The sequence below is a fragment of the Brassica napus genome, chromosome C5, assembly GCF_020379485.1.
Source record: "Brassica napus cultivar Da-Ae chromosome C5, Da-Ae, whole genome shotgun sequence".
NCBI classification, from domain to species: Eukaryota; Viridiplantae; Streptophyta; class Magnoliopsida; order Brassicales; family Brassicaceae; genus Brassica; species Brassica napus.
The window spans coordinates 11,009,908-11,033,629 of NC_063448.1; the positions used below are offsets into that span (position 1 = coordinate 11,009,908).

Genomic DNA, 23,722 nt, shown 5'->3' on the forward strand with positions numbered 1-23,722 from the left:
GACTTGGGATTGGAGGAGAATTCACTAGGAGAACGAGGCTCTTACAACCCAGGTGGTTGCTCAGAAGGCGAAAATCGCGGCGCTCGAGGTCGAGAGGGTAAAGAGAGATCCTTGAATCTTTGAAGGGTAGGTGGACGAGCAAGAAGAAGGAAGTGTGTGCCGAGATCTGATTGCAAGAAGTGACCGCCAATATTGATCTTCTGAACGAGCTCAAGGACGGGGGCCTGACCGTTGACGCATAGCTTGCTTGTTTAAAGGAGATGGAAAAGGATTGTGAGGACCTCGTCGCTTCAGCCACCGTGCCAGATTGGTCGATCTCTTAGCTCGATCTTCCTCAAATCTCTGAGGATTCAGGGGATCAAATTGGGGGGTCGTCTGTCCCCGATGATACCGCTTCTAGTTAAATTTTTCTTTTTTTTTTTGTTAAATATCTTTTTGTTCTCTGCGACCTTTGATCGTGATACCTCGGATATTCTTAATGGATAAGTATAATGTTTTGGGATATCTTTGTTTCCTTAGCTTGTGGGAACTGAAATTCGCACAGTCGATTTTCGTTTAAATTAGGAAAGTAGGAGAACCCTAGTTTCCCTGAGGTCCCGGATATCTGCTAATACCACACGCTAAGCAATCAAAACACGAGATATCAACGATAAATTATATGAAATTGTAAAAAGAGAGCAAAGAGAAGTCTTATTCCGAATTTGCGTATGAGCGTTTACAACAAGGTATAAGCCTGGGCTCGAGAGCTGTCGGCGAGATTCCTAGTTCTAACAACCCTAAGACGGCTAAACCTAATTGAGTCGCAGCTCGTATAACAATAACGGAAAGTTGCCTAATTGCTCTAAGTGCTAAGTTTGCTCTGAGAAAAGTCCTCTACCATGCCTCTCGCCTAGAACTCTTTATATACTGGCTCCTAGGTCGGTTTACGCTTTTCCCCTTCTTCCTTTAAGCCGCCATAGCATAAAAATTGAGATATTCCATTTTTTCCGATCTTCATAATTATCTTCAAAATTTCGTATTTATCCGCGGAAACTTGACATTTATCTTTCCTTGCGAACCAAGCGTAAACCGCCATGCGGCTCACGGGCTGTTGGTTAAGAAATCGTAAATTGGGCCTCGAGTCATGTTTTTGGTCCCTTTGGACCGTCTTCTGACTCGAAGCGTTTATTACGGCTTCTTTCAATAAAGAACGAACTTTCGCGGTTTTTACGGTATAGTTTGATCGATAACTTAGAATGGCGGGGAACGTGAAAAGGGTTTGCTATGGTCTTCGGGAGATAGCATCGAAGGGTAGAAAAAAATGCATGGATTAATGTCGTATCGACGTTTCGGAAGAGCTCGGTCGTTACATAGCGACCGAGCGGAATGAACGTTCGGTCGCTACGTAGCGACCGAGCGGAACACGCGTTCGGTCGCTGTGTAGTGACCCTTTTAGATCTCTTGCCCGATGTCTCGTGTTTCCTCCGCAAAGCTTTTCTTAAGGAAGAATCTATTTCGAAAAAGTATTTGTCGAAGAAGGTTTTACGTTTTCTTCTTCAGGGTCGTTGAGATACGACGAAGCTCTGATCCTTATAAAGCTTCGCATTGTTTATAGGATTTACCGTAGTGTTTTGTTCAATTTCATTTTTGCTTATCAAAGAAATATGGCTTCGAGAAGGTCTAACCCTCGCGAGTCTGATAGGGTGCAAACTCGAACTGGTAGTGCTAATGCGGAACGCATTCGATCCGGAGACGTGAGCGAAGCGCTCACAGAAGTTCTTCGTGAGGAGACCCGACTTCTGCGGATTTCAACCCAAGAGGCCAAGGACCTCGAGGGTGAAAAATTTGTTGCTCGTGTTAAGTCGAGTAGCCCAACAGGTTCAGAGGGGCGTGACCGCCCCCCCCCCCCCCCCCCGAAGAAGACGAGTGGTTCGGACCATCGTCTCGGTGTTTCGGGTGAAGCGGCCGTATCTAAACCGTTTCATTGGCAGTTCTCACACTCCAAGGATTGCCCTATTACGGAAGACTCGGACAGTGTTGCTCACTTGGTGAGGTATTTCAAACCTGATGGGAGTCCACTTCCTTCTTTGCGAAATATGACGGAACATGAGGCTTATGTGAAGATGGATGTGGCTCATGCTAAGGTCGTTCTTTTTGACACTCGATCCTTGTCGAATTTTTGGTTCGTTTTGTCTGTGCTGATTTGCTATGTTTCAGGCCATGGAGGATAATAACGAGTTCGCGGCGACTTTGGAAAAACGTCTGCAGGACGTCCCGCGCTCTGACAAGCTTTATGAGATAAATAAGTTCGTTCGAGAGCTGAAGCTTGGTCTAAAGATGGCTCAAGATCAAGAGCGTGCCAATGTCGCTCAACTGGCCGCCGCTGAGAAATTGGGGAATCAGGCTGCTTCGCTCGAAGCTCGTCTGTGAGTCGTGAGTAACGAGAGGAAATCGGCCCTCAAGCAAGTTTCCTTTTTGGAAGCGAAGGTTGAATATTCTGCTAATAAGTTCTCTGATGACCTTCGTCGCGTGACTTAGGACGCTAAAAAGGGTCTGGTGGATAGCTATTTGGACGTGTTGGTATCTCTGAAGGAGAAGTGGGAGAAGAAGCAGGCCGCAACTGATTGTGAAGCTCGTCTTAGGGAGGTTATGGCGAACATAGATATCTTGAAAGAAATCATGAATAACAATCTTCTGGCTTCGGATGAGTTGTTGCGACTTTGAACGAAGGAGGTCGAGCTCGGGTCCGAGCTCGATGTGATGGCGGTTTCAGATTTCTCCGTTGGGAAGCTCGATCTGCCTCAGATATCGGAGGATCTACCAGAGGATTTCGTTGCTAAGGTTCCCTCTGCGGCGGACGATGTGACGAAGTGCTCAGGTGGTCAGTTCGAGGATGGCGAATTTGGCATCGAAGAGTAGCTTTATGGTTTTTCTGTTTCTGTTTTCCCTTTTGCTTCTTGTTGCTTTATTAATTATTATTTAATAAAGAGGGGGTCATGAGTCCCGGTTTGTTTGCTGTTATTATTTAGTTTTTGTGTTTATGCGAGGCCGATCTTTTGGGCCGTGAGTCGATTTGTTGTACATACTTTCATCTATGGTTTTGCTGTAACAAAAGGTTTTGTTTGCTAGTTTTGTCGCGCTCGTTGGCGGCAACCAAAGACTTGATCAGGGTCTCGGTTTTCGGTCGACTGTTATAGTTTTGCAGTTTGTAGATGTAGGAAATCTGATATGCTCGAACTGCAATATCAAAGAGCTATATTTATTAATATGCCGGATTTTGTTTCGTTACAGATTTGTAAAAAGAAGGCAGTTTATTATTGTTGTGTCGTTCTTCCTCGGGTGTTGCGATATGCTCATTCTGAGTTTTGTGGTTGGAGGGTGACTGGAGTCGTGTCGTGAGTTGTCTACGTACCCTCGTCGAGGGATCAAGTCATAACGTAGTTCAATTGTTTTCCCTGAGACAGGGTCTGTTGGTCGGTGGTTCGTGTACATGGGTACATTTGTTTTTGGTTTTGGCCGCTTGACTAAGGGTGTTGCTCGATGTCTTTGAAGCTTGCGAGGTAGCATGTGCTGGAGCTTTTCTGACTTCCTGTGATAGTCTCGACTCCTTTCGGGGTTGGAAATTTCAGGCATTGGTTATATGTTGAAGGAACTGCCTTCATGCTATATAGCCAAGGCCTCCCAAGGATTGCGTTGAACGGAGCTGGACGGTCTATCAAAATTAAATCTACGATTTTCCTAATTTCTCCGGCGGTTACCGCGAGTTTGATCGATCCGAGGGAATAGGTGGTTTCTCATGCAAACCCGATGAAGGGTGTTCGTTCTTGCTTTAGGAGTGATTTGGTGAATCCCATTCTTTTGAACGCGTCGTAGAAAAGGACATCAGCCAAGCTTCTGGTGTCGATCATTACTCGAGATAGTTCGCAACCGCCGACGTCGAGTCGTATCACGAGAGCGTCGTCGTGTGTTTTATCGAGACTTGCGGTCTCGTTTTCGTCGAAGGTGATTTCATAATCGGGACCTGATAGGGGCTCTCTCTCACTCCTACATTGTTTTAGGCTCTCCGTTGGTACGCTTTGATTGAGTTGACCGAATTACAGAACTTGGAGCCTCCGTAAATGAAGTCGATTCATTTTTTGCCTTTGTCGTGGGCCAGAAAATTCCATTTTTAGCCAGTGCTGGTCGGTAGTGTCTCTTGTGTCTCTGCCCCCAGACAGATTGTGATTAAGGGTCTACATTCAGTCTTTTTTCTGAATCTGTAGGGCAATCGATTTTTCCAGTAGCTCGCGAATTTTGGTCATCTTGTTCTTTTGCTTGAAGTTGGGGATTTTTCCGCAAGGAGACTTCATGTTTGGGTTGTACTGAGTGATGCTCGGAGGAGGAGTAGCTTCATCGGGATTTTCCAATGTACGGATCGCTACTGTGATCTCGAAGCATATCTTCCCTTCGGTCTGGCTCCTAATTTCGTCGAATGTGTTGGTGTTTGTCCCCCACGAAATCATGTCGACTCTTTCCTTCGGAGCTGGGGGTGGGGAGCTTGGCGATTCCTGCTCGGTCTCCCTGCCTCTTTTGTTTATCGAGACTTTGGTTTTTCGGTTGGATTTTGGAGTTACTGGCTCTTCCTCTTCCTCTCTGGTTTCTTCAGTGGTTTTCTTATTTTCGTTCTGACTGCGAAGTGCGGCTCAACATTCTTTGGTCGAATGGCCTTTGCGGTCATGGAAGGCACAATATTTGCTGAGGTCGTACGTCGAAGACTTTTACGGTGAGTTGTTTATTGCATATTAATGTTGTCCTTTGATCGCCAGCTCCTTAGGAGTAGTAGGCTTTTTAGCCGCATTATTCTTGTTCGCATTATACTGTTCTTTTAAGGATGCGACCTTCTCTTAGTGGGTGGCGAAGTAAGAGGCTCGGTGTAGGGCGTCATCCAACAAGATAGGTGCTCGTACTGCTAGTTCTTCCCTGAATTTGGATGAGAACCAGACGCCATTCTTCAACGCTGCTACGGCGACGACCTCGTTCAGATGCGAAATCTTGGCCTTGATTTCTTGGAACTTGTTTATGTACGCTCTCAACGGCTCGAAAGGTGATTGGTTGAGATTCCAAAGATCTGCCTCGGTAACTCTTGTCTCTATGAAGACTGAATACTGTTTGAGGAACGTAGATACCAACTGAGTGAAATTGTCAATCGAGTTTTCTTCTAGTCCAGCGAACCATTCGAGGGCGGCCCCCATGAGGTTCTCGGCGAAGAAGCGGCAGTAGCCTGCCTCTTTTTCGTCGTCAGTGAGGTGTGCTCTGGATATTGCCAAACGGAAGGCTCGTACGTGGGCCTTTGGGTCTGTGTTTCCTGCATATTCAAGGAATTTTAACTTCCTTACGTGATGCAGCCTGACGCTGGCGATTATGTTTGTAAATGGAGTCCTTCTGGTTTCCTCGATGACCATGTCGATATCTAGGGCAGAGCTTGTTGCCATATGCACGATCGCATGTATCCTTTTAAGCTCGGCATCGTTCCTCTCGATAGAATTCTGAAACGCTCCGGTTTCATTCGGGATCCCTAGGTCTTCCCTTTGGGGATCGATATTGACGGGACCGCGAAGATCATGCCTCCGAGTTTGTTCTGTTGAGTTATCAAATCCCGCTTGGTGGAAGGTCCTCGTGGCGGATGGAGTTCGATTTTTGGGGATCGAATGGTTCGACGGCGGGATCCGTGTTCTCGGTTCTCCCAGTCTTTCCGTTAATCCGTTCTGGAATTGGATCGGAGTGCTTCGTGGGCGTTGGAGCCCGGTGTCGATTTTGTCCAATCCAATGTAGCTTAAGCTTCAGTGGGTCATGCCCTGCGGTGGGGGTCATTGTGAGTTTTCTCCCGTGTAGCGTGCGATCGAGCGCTTGGGATCTCTGGAGTACCGAACATACCAGTGCTTTGGGGGTTCGACGTCGCTCTTAACGGATCGAGGGGCGTTTGATTTCTTTCTCGAATGTTTGCAGCTCATTGCTCTGCGAGTTCCCTCTCAGCCTGGTCTAGTCGGTTAGTGATGGTTTGATTGGCGACCCTTTGGTTATGAATTTCGTCGATCAGAGATGAGAGCATTCCTCGAAGTTCGGTCATTTCTTCTCGAGTTTGTGCTAGAGGGGTCGGCGAAATTGTTCTGGATTGAGATCGGGTCAGGTCATCGGTGGATTGTCTGTCCCTGGGACGGTTCCAAAATCGAGCTCCGACTCATTATGGGATCGATGTCTGATTGATCGGAAGAGATCGATCTTGACTTGAAGTCGCGATAGGGATTCATTGTGTCTGGGTTGTTCCGGTCGCGTCATTGGCTCCCGTTAACCCAGTTGGTGTCACTTCGGTCCCCGAGTGGGATCCGATAGGATCGATGTCGTTGACTCTTGAGGGTGTGGTTCCGGAGGTTGGTTGGGATCCATAGTCGCGCTTAGGAAACTTAGATCGGTTTCTTAGCAAAGATGTTTTTTTGTTTATCTTCCCCACAGTAGGCGCCAAAATGTAGAACCTAAAATCTACACTAAGTATTTGATAGTGATCGGAGTTTGATCTAGGGAAGACAAATGATGTAGGCAACAATATCTTTAGAACACAACGATGTTAAACAGTTTCCAGTATGTAAAAATGGACTTTATTGATGAATAAGATCGAATACAATGAGTTGAACTAGATCGAGTGATACAAATGAGAACCGTAAAGAAAAGAGTCTAACATTGGGAGGAAACAAGATCGATGTTATAGTGTGTAGTTCTCTCTAGGGTTTTCCACGTGTCTTTCTTCATGTCTCTTCTCCTTTCTATATAGTAAGTCGACTTCGTGATCTCCGTAGCTGCTCCGCAATTTCTGGGACCTCGACTCCTTTGCTTTCGAGCTCGATTGCTTGTTATGGGCTTCGGTTCCTTAAGGCCCATAACTTTGATCGCGGCCATTAATGTTTTGACCGAAATTGGGTCCAACACCTCCCATCACTTCCGACAACTTCCACTACAAATCATTAGCAGTCATCTACATCTGCATCGGAATCCTCATGTCGGTCCAAGCAAGACTCTCCGCCATGGGAAAGCTCGAGATACCATTTATCCTCTTCACTCTCATCTCCATAACGCAGCTCTTCTTCACTCCGATCTTGGCGCGTTTCGTCAACAAAATCAAGTTCAATAGATGGGTCGTTATCTCCTTGTTTTTCGCCATCGTCACCGGAGGTTTCAGCTTTTCATCCACGTTCGGCGGCGAGCCAGAGCGTGGGGAGGAGAAGTTCGCGAGAGGCGGATGGGCTGCTCTGTTCGCCGCCCTCTGCTTCTCTCTCCTCCTCTGTAACATCCAAAACGTCTTCGACAGCTATATCTTCAAACGCACGGAACCAACCACTAAACCGAGTTTCTCGTCCGTTTTTGAAGTCTTAATCTTCTCCTCTTTAGTCGCCACGCTCATCTCCACGGTGGGTCTTCTCATCGCCGGGGAGCAACACGGTTTGGAGAGGGAGATGGATGTATTAGGGACAAAGGTCCCACATCGGTAGTTGGAAGGGATCTTTAGTAATATATAAGATAGATGAACCACTCCACTTATCACCAATTGGTTTTAGGTTGGAAGCCCATCTAGCTTAACATGGTATCAGAGCCCGATCCACGCAGTCCAACCCGATCCACATCGACCCGGCCCAAAGTTGGCCTATCGATCCTTGTCCGAGCATTCCGAGATTGACGCTCAAAGAGCCATCATCTCGAGGGGGTGTATTAGACACAAAGTGTCCCACATCGGTAGTTGGAAGGGATCCTAAGTAATATATAAGATAGATGGGTCACTCCACTTATCCCCAATTGGTTTTAGGTTGGAAGCCCGTCTAGCTTAACATGGTATCAGAGCCCGATCCACGCAGTCCAACCCGATCCACATCGACCCGGCCCAAAGTTGGCCCTCGATCCTTTCCCAAACATTCCAAGATTGACGCTTAAAGAGCCATCATCTCGAGGGGGCGTATTAGGGACAAAGGTCCCACATCGGTAGTTGGAAGGGATCTTTAGTAATATATAAGATAGATGAACCACTCCACTTATCACCAATTGGTTTTAGGGTGGAAGCCCATCTAGCTTAACAGAATGGTTTCCCGAAATGGAAAGGTGCGTACGTGATGGCTATGGTGGGCCAAGCCGTTTCGTGGCAGTTTTTAGATCTACAAGAAGTCGGGGGAGAGATAAAACTAGGGTTTGTCTCTTGGAATCTACAAAATGAAAAAAAGAGAAATCGATTCTTTTAAATTTCAAGTAAAAAATATCTGAAAATATATTATTTGTTTTATTGTTACTAGTTAGGAAAATCAATTGTTCTGGTTAGAGAATTAATGAAACCCACTTTCACTAAGAGGTGAGGGTTAAGCTAGACATTTCACTAAGAAAAAGTGTCCACTTAGACCAAAGTGCCTTAGAATGTAATTCATAAGATGAATGGGCGTAAATATTTCTTATTTGAATGGTCTTTTTACCAACTAGACGAAAAGGAAGTGTGGATGGCCCAGGAAATACGTTAATATGCACCACCACCAGCACATCTTGATTTAGTGGGTGTAGAATCAGTATAGTAACAAAAAAAAAAAAGATAAAGTGTTACAGTTACAGTATGTATCTAGTATCTAAAACATATGGTAAAATGACTTTGGTTAGATGTTTCATTTTTTATTCTTTACTTATAAGAAGAAAATAACACTTTTGGCAATGGAGCTACTCAGCTAACATTGAAATGTTAAAGATTATCAAAATTTCGAGGTTGAGACATATACAATAAACAAATTCTTCATGTAAAGATTAAAAAGATCTAGATAAATGACTTAGATTGAAGTATATTCCTCATGAATTATTACAATTTCATGAGAGAAAGAATAGTAATCTATATATCCTCTCATGAAGTTGATATGGTTGAGCGGGAGCAAAAACAACCCTACACGAGAAGGCTAAATCGCATTGATATCCCCCGACTTCATTGACTAGTACACTGCTAGTGGCACTGTCTCGGTCGACCCCTCACTGTACAGAATAAACACCACACATTAGATTTTCCCAAGCATTATCCAAATACATCCAATCTCTGAATACTGGAGCCAACTTATGTACAATCTCTGAGATCAGTTCCAAGATCTGTCACAGATCTATCTGAAACCATGGCCAAGAATCATCAACCAATTCAAACCAAGCCACAAGGTAAAATTATATACCCAAATATAATCTCACTATCCACTACTCTCTCTTAAATTACCTCGATTCCTGTTCTATTTGATTCTCAATCTTTGTTATTCTTCTTGATTTCGCAGAAACATTTGTGCGTATACCAGTTTATACCAAGCAAGATTTGATCGCACTCGGAAACTCGAACCGGAAACTCAACCATTGGCCAACCATTATCCTCTGCATTATATTCGTCATCACAGGTCAATCCATAGCTAACATCCTCGAAAACTTCTACTACGACCAAATTGACCACGACGACAAGTACAACCATCAAAACGACGGCGTTTGGACTCAATCTCTCCTCCAAACCGTTGGATTCCCTCTCCTTCTCCCTTTCTATATCTTCACCGCCAAGAAACACAACCAACAGCAATCTCCAACCACTTCCGACCGAACCTCAACCAAGTACATAATATCTTTCTCCGGTCTCATCGGAATCCTCTGGTCGAATCAAGGAAGATTCTCCGCCAAGGCAAAGCTCGAACTCCCCTTTAGGGTTTTCACGCTCATCTACACAACGCAGCTCTTCTTCACTCTCATCTTCGCCGCCTTCATCAACAAGATCAAACTCAACCGTTGGATTATCACCTCACTGATCCTGGCAACCGCCACCGGAGCTCTCACCTTCTCTTCCTCATTCGGCGGCGAGCCTGACGAAGCGGAGGCGAACAACGGAAGAGGCTCACTGGCTGCTCTAATCTCCAGCCTATACTTCTCTCTCCTCCTCTGTGTCATTCAAAACGTGTTCAAACGTACCAAAGCCCCAAGCTTTGCATCAGTTTACCAAGTCCTGATCATCTCCTCCCTAGTGGCTACGATAAGCTCAGCCGCGGGTCTTCTCATCGAGGGCGAGCAAGACGATTTCAAGAGGGACATGAATGGTTTCTCGAAAGGGAAAGGTGCGTACGTGATGGCTATGGTGGGTCAAGTTGTTGCGTGGCAGGTCTACTGGGCTGGGATCGTCGGACTAGTCTTCTCCGTCTCGAGCGTCTTAGCTAACGTGATCAGTGTCATTACATGGCCAATCGTGTCGGTGCTTGTGGTGATCTTCTTTGGCTACGTGAACGATGAGTTTGATGTCTTTAAAGGTGTCGCCTTGGTCACAGCCTCCTTAAGTGCGGCCGCTTATTTCTATAGGCTTCACAAAGAGAATCTTAGCTACTGACGTGGCGGCGATCTTCAAAAAGGTTACTTGTTTTGTTAAAACCGTGTTGTTTCTCTGTGTGAGTTGGTGCTAAATGTATATTTTGTCTTCACATTGTAAGTTTTGTGGTGAAATAAATATTTGGAAGTGTGTATTACTTAAAGTAACAAAAAAAAATAACAACCTCATGAAAGATGCCTTTTCACATTATAGTTCAAAAGTTTTAGTCTTTACCTGTTCAAAAAGAAAAGCTCCAATTTTTACAACCTTTTTATTTTATTTTTTGTACACAAAAAAAATAATCTGATGATGCCTGTTTACTGAACCCCAGTTGTGCCTTCTTAAGTACTCCTCTTGTATTCTGGTTTAAGCTCGTAAGAATGACCACTCCTTGAATACACACAAAGCTCTTTGAGTATCTCTTTCAAGAATATCTGAAAAAAAAAGCAAACAGAGTTTCAAGCAAGATTTAGATAACATGTAATGCTGTTTCTGGATACGAGTCTTAAGAAGAGAGAGCATATACCTCTGGTTGGTTGATTTTTATAACAAGCTGTCTCAGTGTCCATTTCGGTTCTCTTTCAAACAGTTGGAACATTTTTGCTTCCACCTCACTACGGTCGCTTCTAGTCCTCTTTTCCCTTCGTTTAAGCTTCTCTGTTACCTGTTTCATGAAGGCAGGAACCATATATAAGTCAAAGAACTACAAGTAATTAATTAAAGCATTACCAATGGAGGCTATCACATAACAGAACCAAAAGAGAAGAGAAGCAAAGCATTACCAATGGAGGCTTGGGCATCATGTGTTCTCCACGGCGATCATCAATAACCTTTAAGAGTGATTTCAAAGAAAGAAGTTTAACCTAATTAGCTTTTTTTTTTTTTTTTAAATGGTATGACCAAGACTACATATTAACTTGAACATAGATGGAGTTACAACAAAGAACCTGAATACGTCTATTTTCAGCCACAGGTTTCTTGTTCCTCTGACGTAAAAGCTTTCCGTATTCTTCAATGCAATCATGGGGTCTCATATCGAGTTTATGCGTCACCGTTCCTTCCACCGCAAGCTTACCTAAATACCATGTGTAGAGTATCAAGTAATAATAATTCCAAGTATATGAAAACCAAAGAAAAAGACCAGACCTTGATTTGATTCGGAGAAGAGACTCACTGGACCAACAAAGTCTTTGGATTTGTTTACAGAATAGAGCTTCGAAATGTTACATAGCTCAGCACTAGCCATCTCCATTCTCAACTAAAACACACCGCCAAAAACCCCAATCAAACAGAATAAAGAGATGTTTGCCTGAAACACTGACCCATGCATCAAGAAGAGCAAGAATCAAGCTGAGCAAGACGCGATTCCCAAGTTCGTCTGACCTAAAACAGAACGAGGGATGTGTTATCGAATTACCTCAGGCGACAAATCTGGCAGCAAGAGATCGACGGACTCTCTATACTTCGCCACAAGAACAAGTTCCTGAGAAGAATACGAAGAAGAAAGTTGGCGCCACGCCTTGTCGACCCTTGGTGGACACTTCATTAGCAAAACCATCTCGTCCGCTTTCTCCGTTTCGAGTTCTTGAAACTCTTCCACCGCTAGTTCCATCAATCGTTCTATCTCCTCTGAAAGAATCTTCTCTTCTTCATGCAGTTTCTTTCTCTGGATCTTCTTCTTCTTCTGCATTTCGGATATCCCCATTGTTTCTTGTTCTGTGAAAGCGGGAAGAGAGAGAGGTTGAGTGCCTTTATAGTTTACACGAGGCCGGCCCAACAAAAAGAGTAAGTACCTTTATAGGTTACACGAGGCCCAATAAGTCTTCTATGGGTTTACTTATAGAGTTATAGTGCGTGCCGGGGGCCTTTATTTTTGTTAAAAGATTATCCAAACACGAAAAAAGAGAGAAAATAAAATCATTGAATTTAAAGGATCACACTTTTTCAAATGGTCGTTGTTTGATATGTAAAGAGGAACTGTTTATTTGCTTTACGAAAAGAGGGTTTTGATGAATAAAATGTCATATCAGCCCCGGTCGAATTAGGTATACAGATGTTGTGTAGGAGATGCATAAAACAAAAACCCTATGTTTTATAAATTCTATGTTCTTTTTACCTTGACCATTGACTTTTACTATGTTTCTTGACTCCTTTCATTTCTTTTATTTCAAACATAGGGCTATACTCCACATTTTCTCTAATAATTTTAAAGTAAATGCTCCTTTCACAAACCTTTTAATGGTACCAATTGAAATATATACTTCTAAAACGAAAAGAAACCCTTGTATATTAACTATTAAGCCTATATATTCACAGGGGAGGGTTGCTACTTCGAACAATCTACTAACCAGAAATTAATAAAAAAAACATGTGTATATGAAAATGATCGGTTTAATCAACAACCAAGTCGATAGTCAAATCAATGCAAGTTATGTCGAGAGAAGCAGACTAGTAGCTATAGTAGATATGAAACTTATATAACATACTATCCATTTACAATTCATCCACAACAATTAGTACTTCACATGTATTGTAATGTTCTCAGACCTCATAAATGGTTTTGACGTTTTTCTTCACACTAATTAACTGTGAACTCCGATCTTCCGCAATAAGTCGCCATCTCCAAGTGCGAGTGACAAACTGTAACTACATATATCGTGTCGATCAAAGTCTCGAAGATTCATCTCCATGTAGGAACGAACGATAACTTGTAGCTATATATTGTCCATCAAAGATGAGGAACCTGATTTAATTTGTTTCATCCACTGAATTTCAAGCATGTTTTGGAATACTTGATTATGCCGACACTTGGAAAAATTATAGTTAAACTTTCGATATTTAAAAAAAAAAACAATACATAGAACGATACGACTTGATTTACATAATTTAATCCACCCTTGAATTTGTTTTTCATGTTTTTGGAATAAAAGAACTAATATTTGCATAAATGTAAAAATGTCTCATATGAGTTTGTGAACTGATGATGGTTTCTACTGTTTCACTCTGTGGAAATTGGATTGGGCAGCATAAAAGTGAATTTCATATAAGTAGATTTGAAATTGTTTGCTCAATTGAACACGAAACCTAGTTAAGTCCTGTTTAGATCCGGCAAGCAAACGGATAAACTGGAAAAAAGCAGCTTCGAGTTCAACACCAGCCAGAAAGCTAATTCATTATCAAACCCAACCCTATTCTATACAGAAGGTCTAGCTTACAAAAAATTAAAAGAATTTATAAGAAAATTAAAATGGTTGATAGAAAAGAAAGAGTTATGCTGATCGCATTGGGAAGATTAAACATTAAAAAGAACAAGCAGAAGATCAGACTTGTAACTCTGACATCAACTTAATTGTAATAATATCCTCTTTCTCAGAAGAAAATATATAATAATTAATCGATCATTTATCTCTAGAAAACGTACGATGTGCATGTTAATCAGTACTCTAACAAACCCTAGCTAGGTACGAAAGTTACCACGTTGTCCGACAACAACAAAACCCTTGAAATAATAATTTTTGGTACTGGTAGTCCTCTGATAATTATAAGAGTAATAACAAACGTTTTAAAAACATAACATTTAAATCTTAAGACCTAGGAGATGCAAAGAAGGATGTAGCGGCGGTGACAAAAGAGTTGATCGGTGCTGCAGTGTAAACCAAAGAAGGGTCAATTGATGCGTTATTAATATTACTCGCGGTCACACCGGTTGCAGTGGCGACTGAAGAGGCTGAGGCCAAGAGGTTAAGGTGGTGTTGAGAGGTTTCTGCGGCTACGGCAGCAGGGCTTGAACTGTAACGGTGATCATCTGACGGACCTTGGTCGTAGAGAATGCCTTTGAACACATGACCTCCGATGTTCACAGCCGTTTGATACGCATACTCTTCGTCTTCATCATCAATTGAGCTGACTCTCATACACCGGAAAACCGCGGGTAAACTTACCTCCGGTGGTAAGTGACTACTCTCAAACCCTAAATTCAATAAAAAAGAAAATTACTATAAATCCAAACATAACACGTATTTTAATATAAAGTTCATATAATCGAATAAAAGTTATAAAACCAAATACTTGTAAAGAAAAACTTCATTCACACTCAAATGATATTTGACTAAACAATCAAAATTACATCTTCTTATGATCTCACAAAGTTAATGTTCCACTACAGGTACCGATAAATTAGGTTAGTTAATTAAAAACTCAAAATACCTGAAGAGCTAGCATTGACTACACGGATGCAAGCAAGAGCTGATCCACCACCACCGCCTTGAGCTCCATTTTCATCGCCCTCTCTTTCATCATCATCATCACCACCGCCAGAGCTAGCCTCTCTGCTCCGCTTAGTTGGCAAACCAGCTAACTGGGCCTGTCTCTCACGGCGTTTAGCAGCAGGGACCCACGTACTCTTCACGTGGGTTTGACAATCAAACCCTCGGCTCTTGCAACAAGTACGGCATCTCATATGAGGACAATCTTTCTTGGCTTGATTCCCACAGTCTTGGCAATTCATGCTTCCTTGCCTAGTTACCGTAAACCTTCCCGTGGACGATCTCACCGGCTCATGGTCGGAGACGACGTTGAAATACAAACTCCGATTACTACTCCGGTTATTGTTATGGCTGCTACCACTTGGAACCATACCAAAAGAGTAGAAATTTGTAGGAGGAGCGACGTGGTTTTGTTGTTCTTGTTGTTGCTGAAAATATTGGGGTGGCCAGATCTCAAAACCCTTGTTGTTGTTGTAGATCTCGTCTTTATATAGATGAAGATAATTGTTGCTCCTGTCTTCATTATGATCCTTGTCTTGATGATGATGATCTTGTTTGTTGTTATCTCTACCTCCTAGATAGAACAATCCAGCCATTTCTTCTACTTCCAATCACAAACACACGCCACGGAAAAGAGAGAGAGAAAAAGAGAGAGAATATTTATGAGACTCTGTTAGGGGTTTGTGAAATAAATTATTTTTGGGGATTCGAGTTTACCTTCTTCTTTTTCTTTTGCTCCCTAGCTCATTAATTTCTAGACTTGAAGATGTGTTAGGTATTTGAAAGGAGCAGTGAAACTGGGAGCGGATGAGAGAGTAATGATGGTAAGGAAATTTAAGAAACTGCTGCAAACGCCGCCAAGGTTTATTGCTTCTGTTCAAATCATTTAAGACATTTAAGACATTTGATTATTTATCTCTCGGTCTCTCTCATCAAGAACTCGAGTAACTGCTGTTTTCTCAGTGGAGAGAGAGAGAGGGGTGGGGGAAGGGTTAAGAGATAGAGAGTACTATGAAGATCTTCTTCAATGGGGCACTTTCTCTACAGTTGTAGCCCAGTTGCAATGAATCCCTATCACAATAAATATTGCACAAGATTAATAAATAAATAATATATATATATATATAATACATGTGTGTGTATATTATGGACAAACTAAACTATAGCCTAATAAATATGTTTTGTTTTGTTTTCTGGAACTATTAGAGCATCATTAACGGGGTTCTTAAGACGGGGCTCTTAACGGAATATAAGAACTCGACTCTTAATTTTTAACTGAAAATGCTAAGAGTCGGCTCTTAAATAAGAGATTTAAGAGCCGACTCTTAACTTTCGGGTTCTTATATTCTGGTAAGAACCATGTACTAAGAATCCTGCGTTAATGATAGTTTTACTAGACGCTATTTTTTAAGTAATTTCTTCTTGAGTAATCATTCGATTATATATTGGGATCCTAGTTACTCTTTTGCTCTTTTTTCTCTGTCTCTTTAGTGTCTTAATAATATATCCAAATCCAAATGTTTCTACGATTTTATTTAGAACAACGAAGTACAATAAAAAAATTTAACAGCAGAACAACCAAAAAACAGCTCACACTTTTTGCTGCGCCGTTGATTTCTTTCTTCCGAACGGTAAACAGAGCGCCACGTGTCTAACTATTCATTTTTTCATATCGCACTCCACTTTCGCTGTCTTCAGTTTTACCTCGTAGTTTTACCCCTTGTTTCCAATGTTTTTTTTACGAAAGCCCCTTGTCTAATTTTTCAGATAATTTTTTTGTTTTGTTGTTTAATCGGAATCCTCCGAAATAGAAGAATATACACATCTCTCAAAATCCTGATTTGCAAATTTTAATTAAAATTTAATGGATTTTCTAGTAATGTTCTCGATCGATACGAGTACTAAATAAACTACATGTATTTTAAACGTATGAAACTAATTTTTGTCTATCAAATATTCTCGGAATAATACATAAACATGTTGTTTCTTTAGTTAATAACTCAAAATTTAGATAATTACTTATTCATTGCCTGTACAAAGTAGTACAAACTCTCTGTCGGAAATACAAAAAAAGTTGCCGCTTAATCAGAGAGCGATTAGACGGTCTTTGAAATAATTTAGCTGATGTGATGGAATATTTATTCTATTCAAACGCTGCCTCGTGCGTTTTTATTTCAATAATTAACAGATTCAATTGCTTAACTGAGATAGGACGCCGCAAAGGTACTATTTGGCTGAAATATTAAAAGGTTACTTAATCGTAAGATTTATAGATTTCGAGTACAACTATCTTCGATCACTTGGTACGTTACTAACATTAATATTTTCACATGTTTATCCTTTAGTTTGTATACCATTAAGATATTTAACGGAACTAGCTTAACTATCAAACGGGATTCTTCTGAAGTCCAGCAAAATGTCTATATATATCGCGGAGTTTATTAATACCGTTCATGAGCTTATCAGAATACAATGTAACCATAATCACAATAATAAGAGTAACTGTGTTTTCATAATTGAAACTAACAAGCGTTGTGAATATGCGGTTAAACAAAATATTTATATAAATGTTCAATTTGTTTAGTGGGTGTGCTTGACAGCAAACCCTATAGTCTAAGTTCTAGATCACGGGTAATAATTAGCAAGGAACGGATGGATAGGATCCACTACGTTCTCCAACCAAACTACTCCATGAAATGGTTCAGAGGTTTTAAATTATTAAAGACGTACAATTGATATGATTGTAATTCATCATAGTTAAATCCGTGAGCTTATTGATTCGTATAATTAACCCTGGCGATATCATAATAGTCTATAAACTATTGGAGAAAAAGTTAAACAGACATCTATTGATCGGCGTGAGAGTGAGACTAAACAAGCTAATCCAATCCGGGTAGTCTGATCTGTTGGAACCGCGTGATTAAGCGGCGCAATTAATGTTAACTTAAGATTGCATGTCATTTAGTTTTAGTACCACTAGATACTATTTTTATTTTCTCGACTCATAAAATAAAAATTCTCTAAAAATAATGTGTTATTTAGTTTGTACAGACGTTTCCTACCTTCTTTTTGTCTGGCTTTCATTCTCACACTTACCGCAAGTTTTTGTTGCTGTTTCAAATTAGCATGCATTAGTTTTTTTGTTTGTTTTGTTTATGTAAACCATCAAGAATCTTAGGAATAACTTGTCTTGTAAATTAGAACCGTAGGTAATGAGATTGTACTATATATTCTTCAAAGGGTTAATGATGAAAGTTCCCAATGTTTTCTTGACCATAGGCATCACCATTTTAGTGCTATTAGAACAACCTCATTAAAAATATTTAACCAAAGAATTTCAAAATATTATAAAATATATATGTTATAATTGTCGGGTTTGATATCTCAAAATTATAGATTTTATATTTTGGATTGAGTTTTATTCGTAATTAAATCATAATAATAATAATAATAATAATAATAATAATAATAATAATAATAATAATAATAATAATAATAATAATGTATATACTAATATTTTGGCTAAGAATTTCATGGTGAGAAACCACTGGTAAAGATTGTGTTTAGACATCTCGTATTGTATTAACGAGGAACCAATCAATAACTTTCACATTTCTTCTTCTTAACGGTAGAAAGGTATGTATTCCCGGTGATAGTTTATATACTATATTGCGTGCGTTGAAAAATTATTTCTAATGATATATAGCATATACGCGATGTTTAGTGGTTAAACTGTAAATGATTGTCGGAACATAATCACATGATCCTACCATGGTTTGTCAATATACACACAGTGGTGGAGTTAGAAACAAAATCTATCGAAGTCAAAATTACGTAGTATTGGATGTCAAATTAGATGAGATTCTAAACTAAAACTAATTGGTGATAAATAGAGTGGTTTATTTATCTTAAATATTACTTAAATTTTTTTGCAACATCCAATATAGGAGAATTTGTGTATAATACGTTCTCTCGAGATGATAGCTCTTTGAACATTAATTTTGTAATGTTCGGAAAAAGATCAAACATTGAGGTAGATTGATGTGGATTGGGTTGGACATGGCCGGTTCACTAGGAGGACAAGCGGTGCGACCGCCCCGAGCCCAAGATCGTGTTCCTCCGTATAATAATAATTAAAGGGCTCATTTTTTTATAAATCTATATTTTTATATATATAAATTATAAATATAATAAATAAAATTGAAAAGAGCCCACAATTATTTGATATATATAATTTTATTTTCATTACAAAATATACAAAATACTACTGATTAAAATTTTAAAATATTTTAAATATTATCTACATATAAATTTTAGACAGTAATTTTTTTTTTTCCCTAGGACCCCTAACAGTGTTGAGCCGGCCGTGGGGTTGGATTGTTTGGATCGAGCTCTTACATCATGTTAAGTTAAATATGTTTCTGACTTAAAATCAAATGGTGATAAGTGAAATGATCATTTTATCTTATATATTACTTGGAAATTTTTCCAACATCCGACGTGGAAAGCTTTGTCTCTAATATTGAAAGTTCAACAACTAATAAAAGGATCAAACCATTAATATGTACAAATTTATTAATGTATATTACAACTATGTGCCTATATAAACCTAAATTTGAAAATTGACAGGGGTCTCTAATATTGAAAGTTCAACAACTAATAAAAGGATTAAACCATTAATATGTACAAATTTATTAATGTATATTACAACTATGTGCCTATATAAACCTAAATTTGAAAATTGACAGGGGTCAGCTGACCCCAGCTACTTCATTGGCTTTGCCACTGTACACACATAAAGGCAAGTAGAGAGTGAGGAATGCATGACTTGTTTGGGGAAATTTATAGACGAAGAGAAATCCCAATTATTATGTCTTTGTCTTTCTTTCTCGAGCCTTACGCTTACCTTTGGCTTCATCTCTCTGTCTCTCGCTCTTGAAAGTTTAAACTTGAAGTCAATCATTATCCTTGCTAGCTAGTATATAGTATATACATGCGTTTTTGTTTGGGTTAGTTGGCTAGCATTGATGACGAACACATGTTACTGTGGCATGTTAATAATTTTTTTTATAACAATGAAAGAGTTTCCTAACGTAGGATGTGTCCAAGCTAGAAACTCTATTGTTAATGGCTATGATGTTTAAAATATGAGGATATAAAAGAGATTGGTCTAGTGATAAAAATTAATTTTGTATGATGATAGTTTTATTTGTTTGACATGATCATAATTATTCTGCAGAAGGGATACATATGACATTTATATAGTTGCAAATGGTATTTCATTAGGGTTTCACACAAGATACATGATGTATTCAAATTCCATTTGTGCATCATATCGCATGTTGTTATTCTACATTGAATTCTGTACCAGAAAATCATATTGCGGGATAGCATGAGTAAACAAAACCCATCTAGTCTAATTACATACCGGCATTTCATCTCGCAAAAGCATCCAGAATGGTTTTTCGACGAGAATTGCTTCTTGTATTTGTCCCCTTTTGTACAGTTACAAGGCAATATCCTCCTCAGGAACTACATCAGCTTTCTAAATGCTAAAAATATATTTATTTAAATGAATATAAATGTACATATCTAGATTATATTATCGATTATCATTAAGAAATGATAGGGTTTGTATATACTAACCAAAAACCTTAGCCAACATTGATTTTTTTCTTCCTAAAAATATAAAACTAGTGCAGTTTTGTTTCTATACATAATTAGCCCAAATTGTAGCTTGGTTTTTGATAGATACACATTTTCTTATCGGCCACTACATAATATACACTAATCTCTATAAATTATTACAACAACAAGATGGAGAGATACGTGATAAAAGTCCAACCCGTAACAAGAAAATAGATAAATGTAGATTTTGTTAAAATTAACATAAGACTGATCAAAACCTCTGTGACCGTCAGTTTTTTAGCTTAAAGCTAAGTGATATAATTATGCTCTTTCCGCCACGAATGGCTTTTTGTCTTGCTGAAAAAAGTAAGGAAGTGACTCAAAGCTTCTTGCTAAAGTTAAGATATGGAAACTTTATTCGTATATACTATGTAAATACGCGTAAAACTTTAAAATTCGACCTCAACTATCCTCTTAGTACAATCTTAGTATACACATTATATGAAGAACATGCTAAATATCATTTTAGTACGAAAGAAGAGATATTTAATTAAGTTTCTTTTTACTAACACGGTTAGCTAAACTTAACATGTTGTTCATATATTGTAAATATTGATTCTATCAAATATAAATTTTGAATCCAATACTAAATGTTGGGGGGAGAGAAGACTCCCTCTAGAAATCGTTGGCTAGATAATCAAAGACACGAATTATGAAAGAGGATAAAAACCATAAATTGGAAATATATAATATATATATATCAAGAAAATGTAATTCCTTAACTAGCTTATACGATATTACACGAGATATTATAAAAAAAAAATAGAAGGCAAGGGAACATAAGTGGTGTGGTAGGAGGATAGGTGAGAGATGTAAAGTGAGAAAAAAGGAAGGAAGAGGGGCTAGTTCTGAAACCCTAGATGAAAGCAACACTGCATTGCCAATAGTAGAAGCAGTGCGATATCACGAGATTCAACTCATTCCTACTTCTTAGTATCCACTCCACTTGTAGAACTAGCTAGCCCCCCCGGCCACGTGGTCCTCTCTCCTCTTCTATTAGCTTTATGGGCCTTCATCAGCCCGCGGGCCCCATCTCCCCATCCCATGCACATGCACATGCACCACATCACATATGCTTACTCTCTATATAATTCATAACATATAAAAGTATGCACCTTCCTTTTATTTTCTTCTATTTATTAATCAAAATGGAGTACTCAATTTCATTGAATCAGTTTTTTTTTTTTTTTTGTAGGAGAAGTAATGTTTTTGGTTTGTAGTGTAGAGTAGGGTAAATGTGAATACATAAAAACGTAGAGAGGCGTATATTATAGAGAGAGTGTGCCCTTAAAGAACGGACCGGCTGAACAAAAAGATAACGTTGTTGTCTCCGTAAAGGTTACAAAGACTCTCAGTCATGTGACCACCACCATTTCTCTTTTCACACACATAATGATGATATATTTTCCTTGAAATATTGGTTATTCATCTATGCATACGGTCGCAAAAAAAAAAAAAAAATTTACACAAACGGGCTATATGTAGAAGGCATTAAGTCCACACTTCAATTGTAAGAGGTATTGGGCTTTACGGCCCAGATTATTATTTTTCTGCTGCTTCCTCTTTGCCTGGGACTGTTAGCTCTCTGTTACTTTCTCCTCTCTCGATGAATTCATCTTCTTCGACCTTCTTAGCTTCCTAGTTTCTCTTCGTTTCTATTCTAAACGTAAGTTCTGTTGAAGATTCTAATTCATACATGCTACTTTCTCCACTAGTAGTTACTCGAAGTATACGGATCTCGAAGTATTAGATTGAATTCGAAAATGAATGCCTTATAGATTGATTGATTAATTGTTCAGGAAGTGTTGCTTAGTTATGGAATCGTTAGCGTCGATTTGGATCTGCGATATAAATCAATTCAAAATTGATTATGGATTTTCTATGTCATATTGCTTAAGTTAGCATGCTAATTAGGTTTCGTGTCACGATTTACTAGCTGGGAATTGAATCAGTGAGCTCCTAAGGAAGAAGACAAGAATGATGAAGACGTGTTGTCTCCATCATCAGTCTTTGAGTTCCCCACCTCATAGGTAATCTTAAAATGTTTCTCCTTTGCTTGCTTCACTGTCAGATTGATTCCAATATGTTATATTGGATTCTTGCAGAACTCTTCCAAGGTGTGATGCTTCTGCCATCGGTATTAAACCCCCAAGAGTTTGTAAACTTGGTTTCACTGGAAAAAACCATCCTTTGGGGATTTCGAACCTTACACGGGGAAGGAGATTATATGTGAATTTGAATGCTAATGACGCGCACCCATCCATGTCTATGTTTGAAGAAGAAACCTCCCCTGAAAACACCGCGCCGGTTTCTCCAGAAGCTGAGCTTCTGTTCAGCAAATGGTCACCTTCTAAATACATTTGGAGAGGCTTATCGGTTCCCATCATAGCAGGACAAGTCGTTCTCCGGATACTGAAGGGTAAGATCCACTGGAGAAACACTCTTCAGCAGCTGGAGAGAACCGGACCCAAGTCTCTAGGAGTCTGCCTCCTGACTTCTACGTTTGTTGGCATGGCTTTCACTATCCAGTTCGTTAGAGAGTTTACTAGACTAGGCCTCAACAGATCCATTGGAGGCGTCTTGGCTTTAGCCTTCTCTAGAGAGCTGAGTCCAGTCATCACTTCGATTGTTGTTGCTGGACGAATGGGAAGCGCGTTTGCTGCTGAGCTAGGGACAATGCAAGTCTCGGAGCAGACGGATACGCTTCGTGTCTTAGGAGCAGACCCGATTGATTATCTGATAACACCGAGAGTCATCGCTTCGTGTTTGGCTCTACCGTTTCTGACGCTCATGTGTTTCACTGTTGGGATGGCTTCGAGTGCTCTGCTCTCTGATGCGGTTTATGGGATTAGTATTAACATTATCATGGACTCGGCTCATCGAGCGCTTAGACCGTGGGACATTGTGAGTGCCATGATTAAATCTCAGGTGTTTGGAGCTATTATATCGGTGATTAGCTGTTCTTGGGGAGTGACTACTACTGGAGGTGCTAAAGGTGTTGGAGAATCTACAACTTCTGCCGTTGTTATGTCTCTTGTCGGAATCTTTATTGCGGATTTTGTGCTTTCTTCCTTCTTCTTTCAAGGTGCCGGAGATTCTTTAAAGAACTGTGTGTGACACACTCTTTTTCTGTCTTTCTGATCTAGTTCGAACATGTGTGTTTTAGATCGCTTTTAGTAAACTAATTAATTACTCTTTCTTAAGAAAAGGTTTCAAATGAGTAAAGGCTTCATTAAAAATGATTCATCTTCATCCTACTCTTCCTTCAAGCCTGTCTCGCCATCCATGCCAGCAGCATCCAACTCAACACTTGGGTTTAAAGGAACACTACTAGCAAGAGTTTTTTATCGTAGCTCATTGAGAAGAGCACCTTCTCCTCCACGTTTTGTTGTCAATGAATCAACCTCGTCAGATAAGCTTATGC

At 39.9% G+C, this 23,722-nt stretch overlaps 4 protein-coding genes across 7 annotated transcripts; 2 read left to right on the plus strand and 2 right to left on the minus strand.

The window, feature by feature from the left end:
- Positions 1–8,931: 8,931 nt before the first annotated feature.
- LOC106415558 (purine permease 14) lies at positions 8,932–10,502 on the plus strand. The gene is made up of 2 exons (XM_013856307.3): positions 8,932–9,174; positions 9,285–10,502. Exons 1-2 carry the CDS (start codon positions 9,135–9,137, stop codon positions 10,364–10,366), a joined length of 1,122 nt encoding a protein of 373 aa, XP_013711761.1. The 5' UTR covers positions 8,932–9,134; the 3' UTR covers positions 10,367–10,502.
- Positions 10,503–10,655: 153 nt separating this feature from the next.
- LOC106413538 (transcription initiation factor IIF subunit beta) lies at positions 10,656–13,032 on the minus strand. Its single transcript, XM_013854297.3, has 6 exons — positions 11,763–13,032; positions 11,492–11,603; positions 11,293–11,420; positions 11,128–11,175; positions 10,872–11,009; positions 10,656–10,779 (listed from the first exon to the last, which is right to left on the minus strand). The coding sequence occupies exons 1-6, from the start codon at positions 12,048–12,050 to the stop codon at positions 10,687–10,689; spliced, it is 807 nt and encodes a 268-aa protein (XP_013709751.1). The 5' UTR covers positions 12,051–13,032; the 3' UTR covers positions 10,656–10,686.
- An 813-nt stretch (positions 13,033–13,845) lies between these two features.
- LOC106412421 (protein SHI RELATED SEQUENCE 7-like) lies at positions 13,846–15,674 on the minus strand. Of its 3 annotated transcripts, none has more exons than XM_013853343.3 (3): positions 15,328–15,674; positions 14,552–15,214; positions 13,846–14,315 (listed from the first exon to the last, which is right to left on the minus strand). In XM_013853343.3, exons 2-3 carry the CDS (start codon positions 15,204–15,206, stop codon positions 13,930–13,932), a joined length of 1,041 nt encoding a protein of 346 aa, XP_013708797.2. In that variant the 5' UTR covers positions 15,207–15,214; positions 15,328–15,674; the 3' UTR covers positions 13,846–13,929. The 3 variants fall into 3 exon arrangements, with proteins under 3 accessions (XP_013708797.2, XP_013708796.2, XP_022558712.2); XM_013853342.3 differs by having other exon boundaries at positions 14,552–15,211; positions 15,328–15,672; XM_022702991.2 differs by lacking the exon at positions 15,328–15,674 and having other exon boundaries at positions 14,552–15,311.
- Positions 15,675–21,803: 6,129 nt separating this feature from the next.
- On the plus strand, positions 21,804–23,518 carry LOC106411591 (protein TRIGALACTOSYLDIACYLGLYCEROL 1, chloroplastic). Of its 2 annotated transcripts, none has more exons than XM_013852377.3 (3): positions 21,804–21,964; positions 22,235–22,328; positions 22,404–23,518. In XM_013852377.3, the coding sequence occupies exons 2-3, from the start codon at positions 22,276–22,278 to the stop codon at positions 23,413–23,415; spliced, it is 1,065 nt and encodes a 354-aa protein (XP_013707831.1). In that variant the 5' UTR covers positions 21,804–21,964; positions 22,235–22,275; the 3' UTR covers positions 23,416–23,518. The 2 variants fall into 2 exon arrangements, with proteins under 2 accessions (XP_013707831.1, XP_013707833.1); XM_013852379.3 differs by having other exon boundaries at positions 21,840–21,964; positions 22,213–22,328.
- The last annotated feature ends 204 nt before the right edge of the window (positions 23,519–23,722 follow it).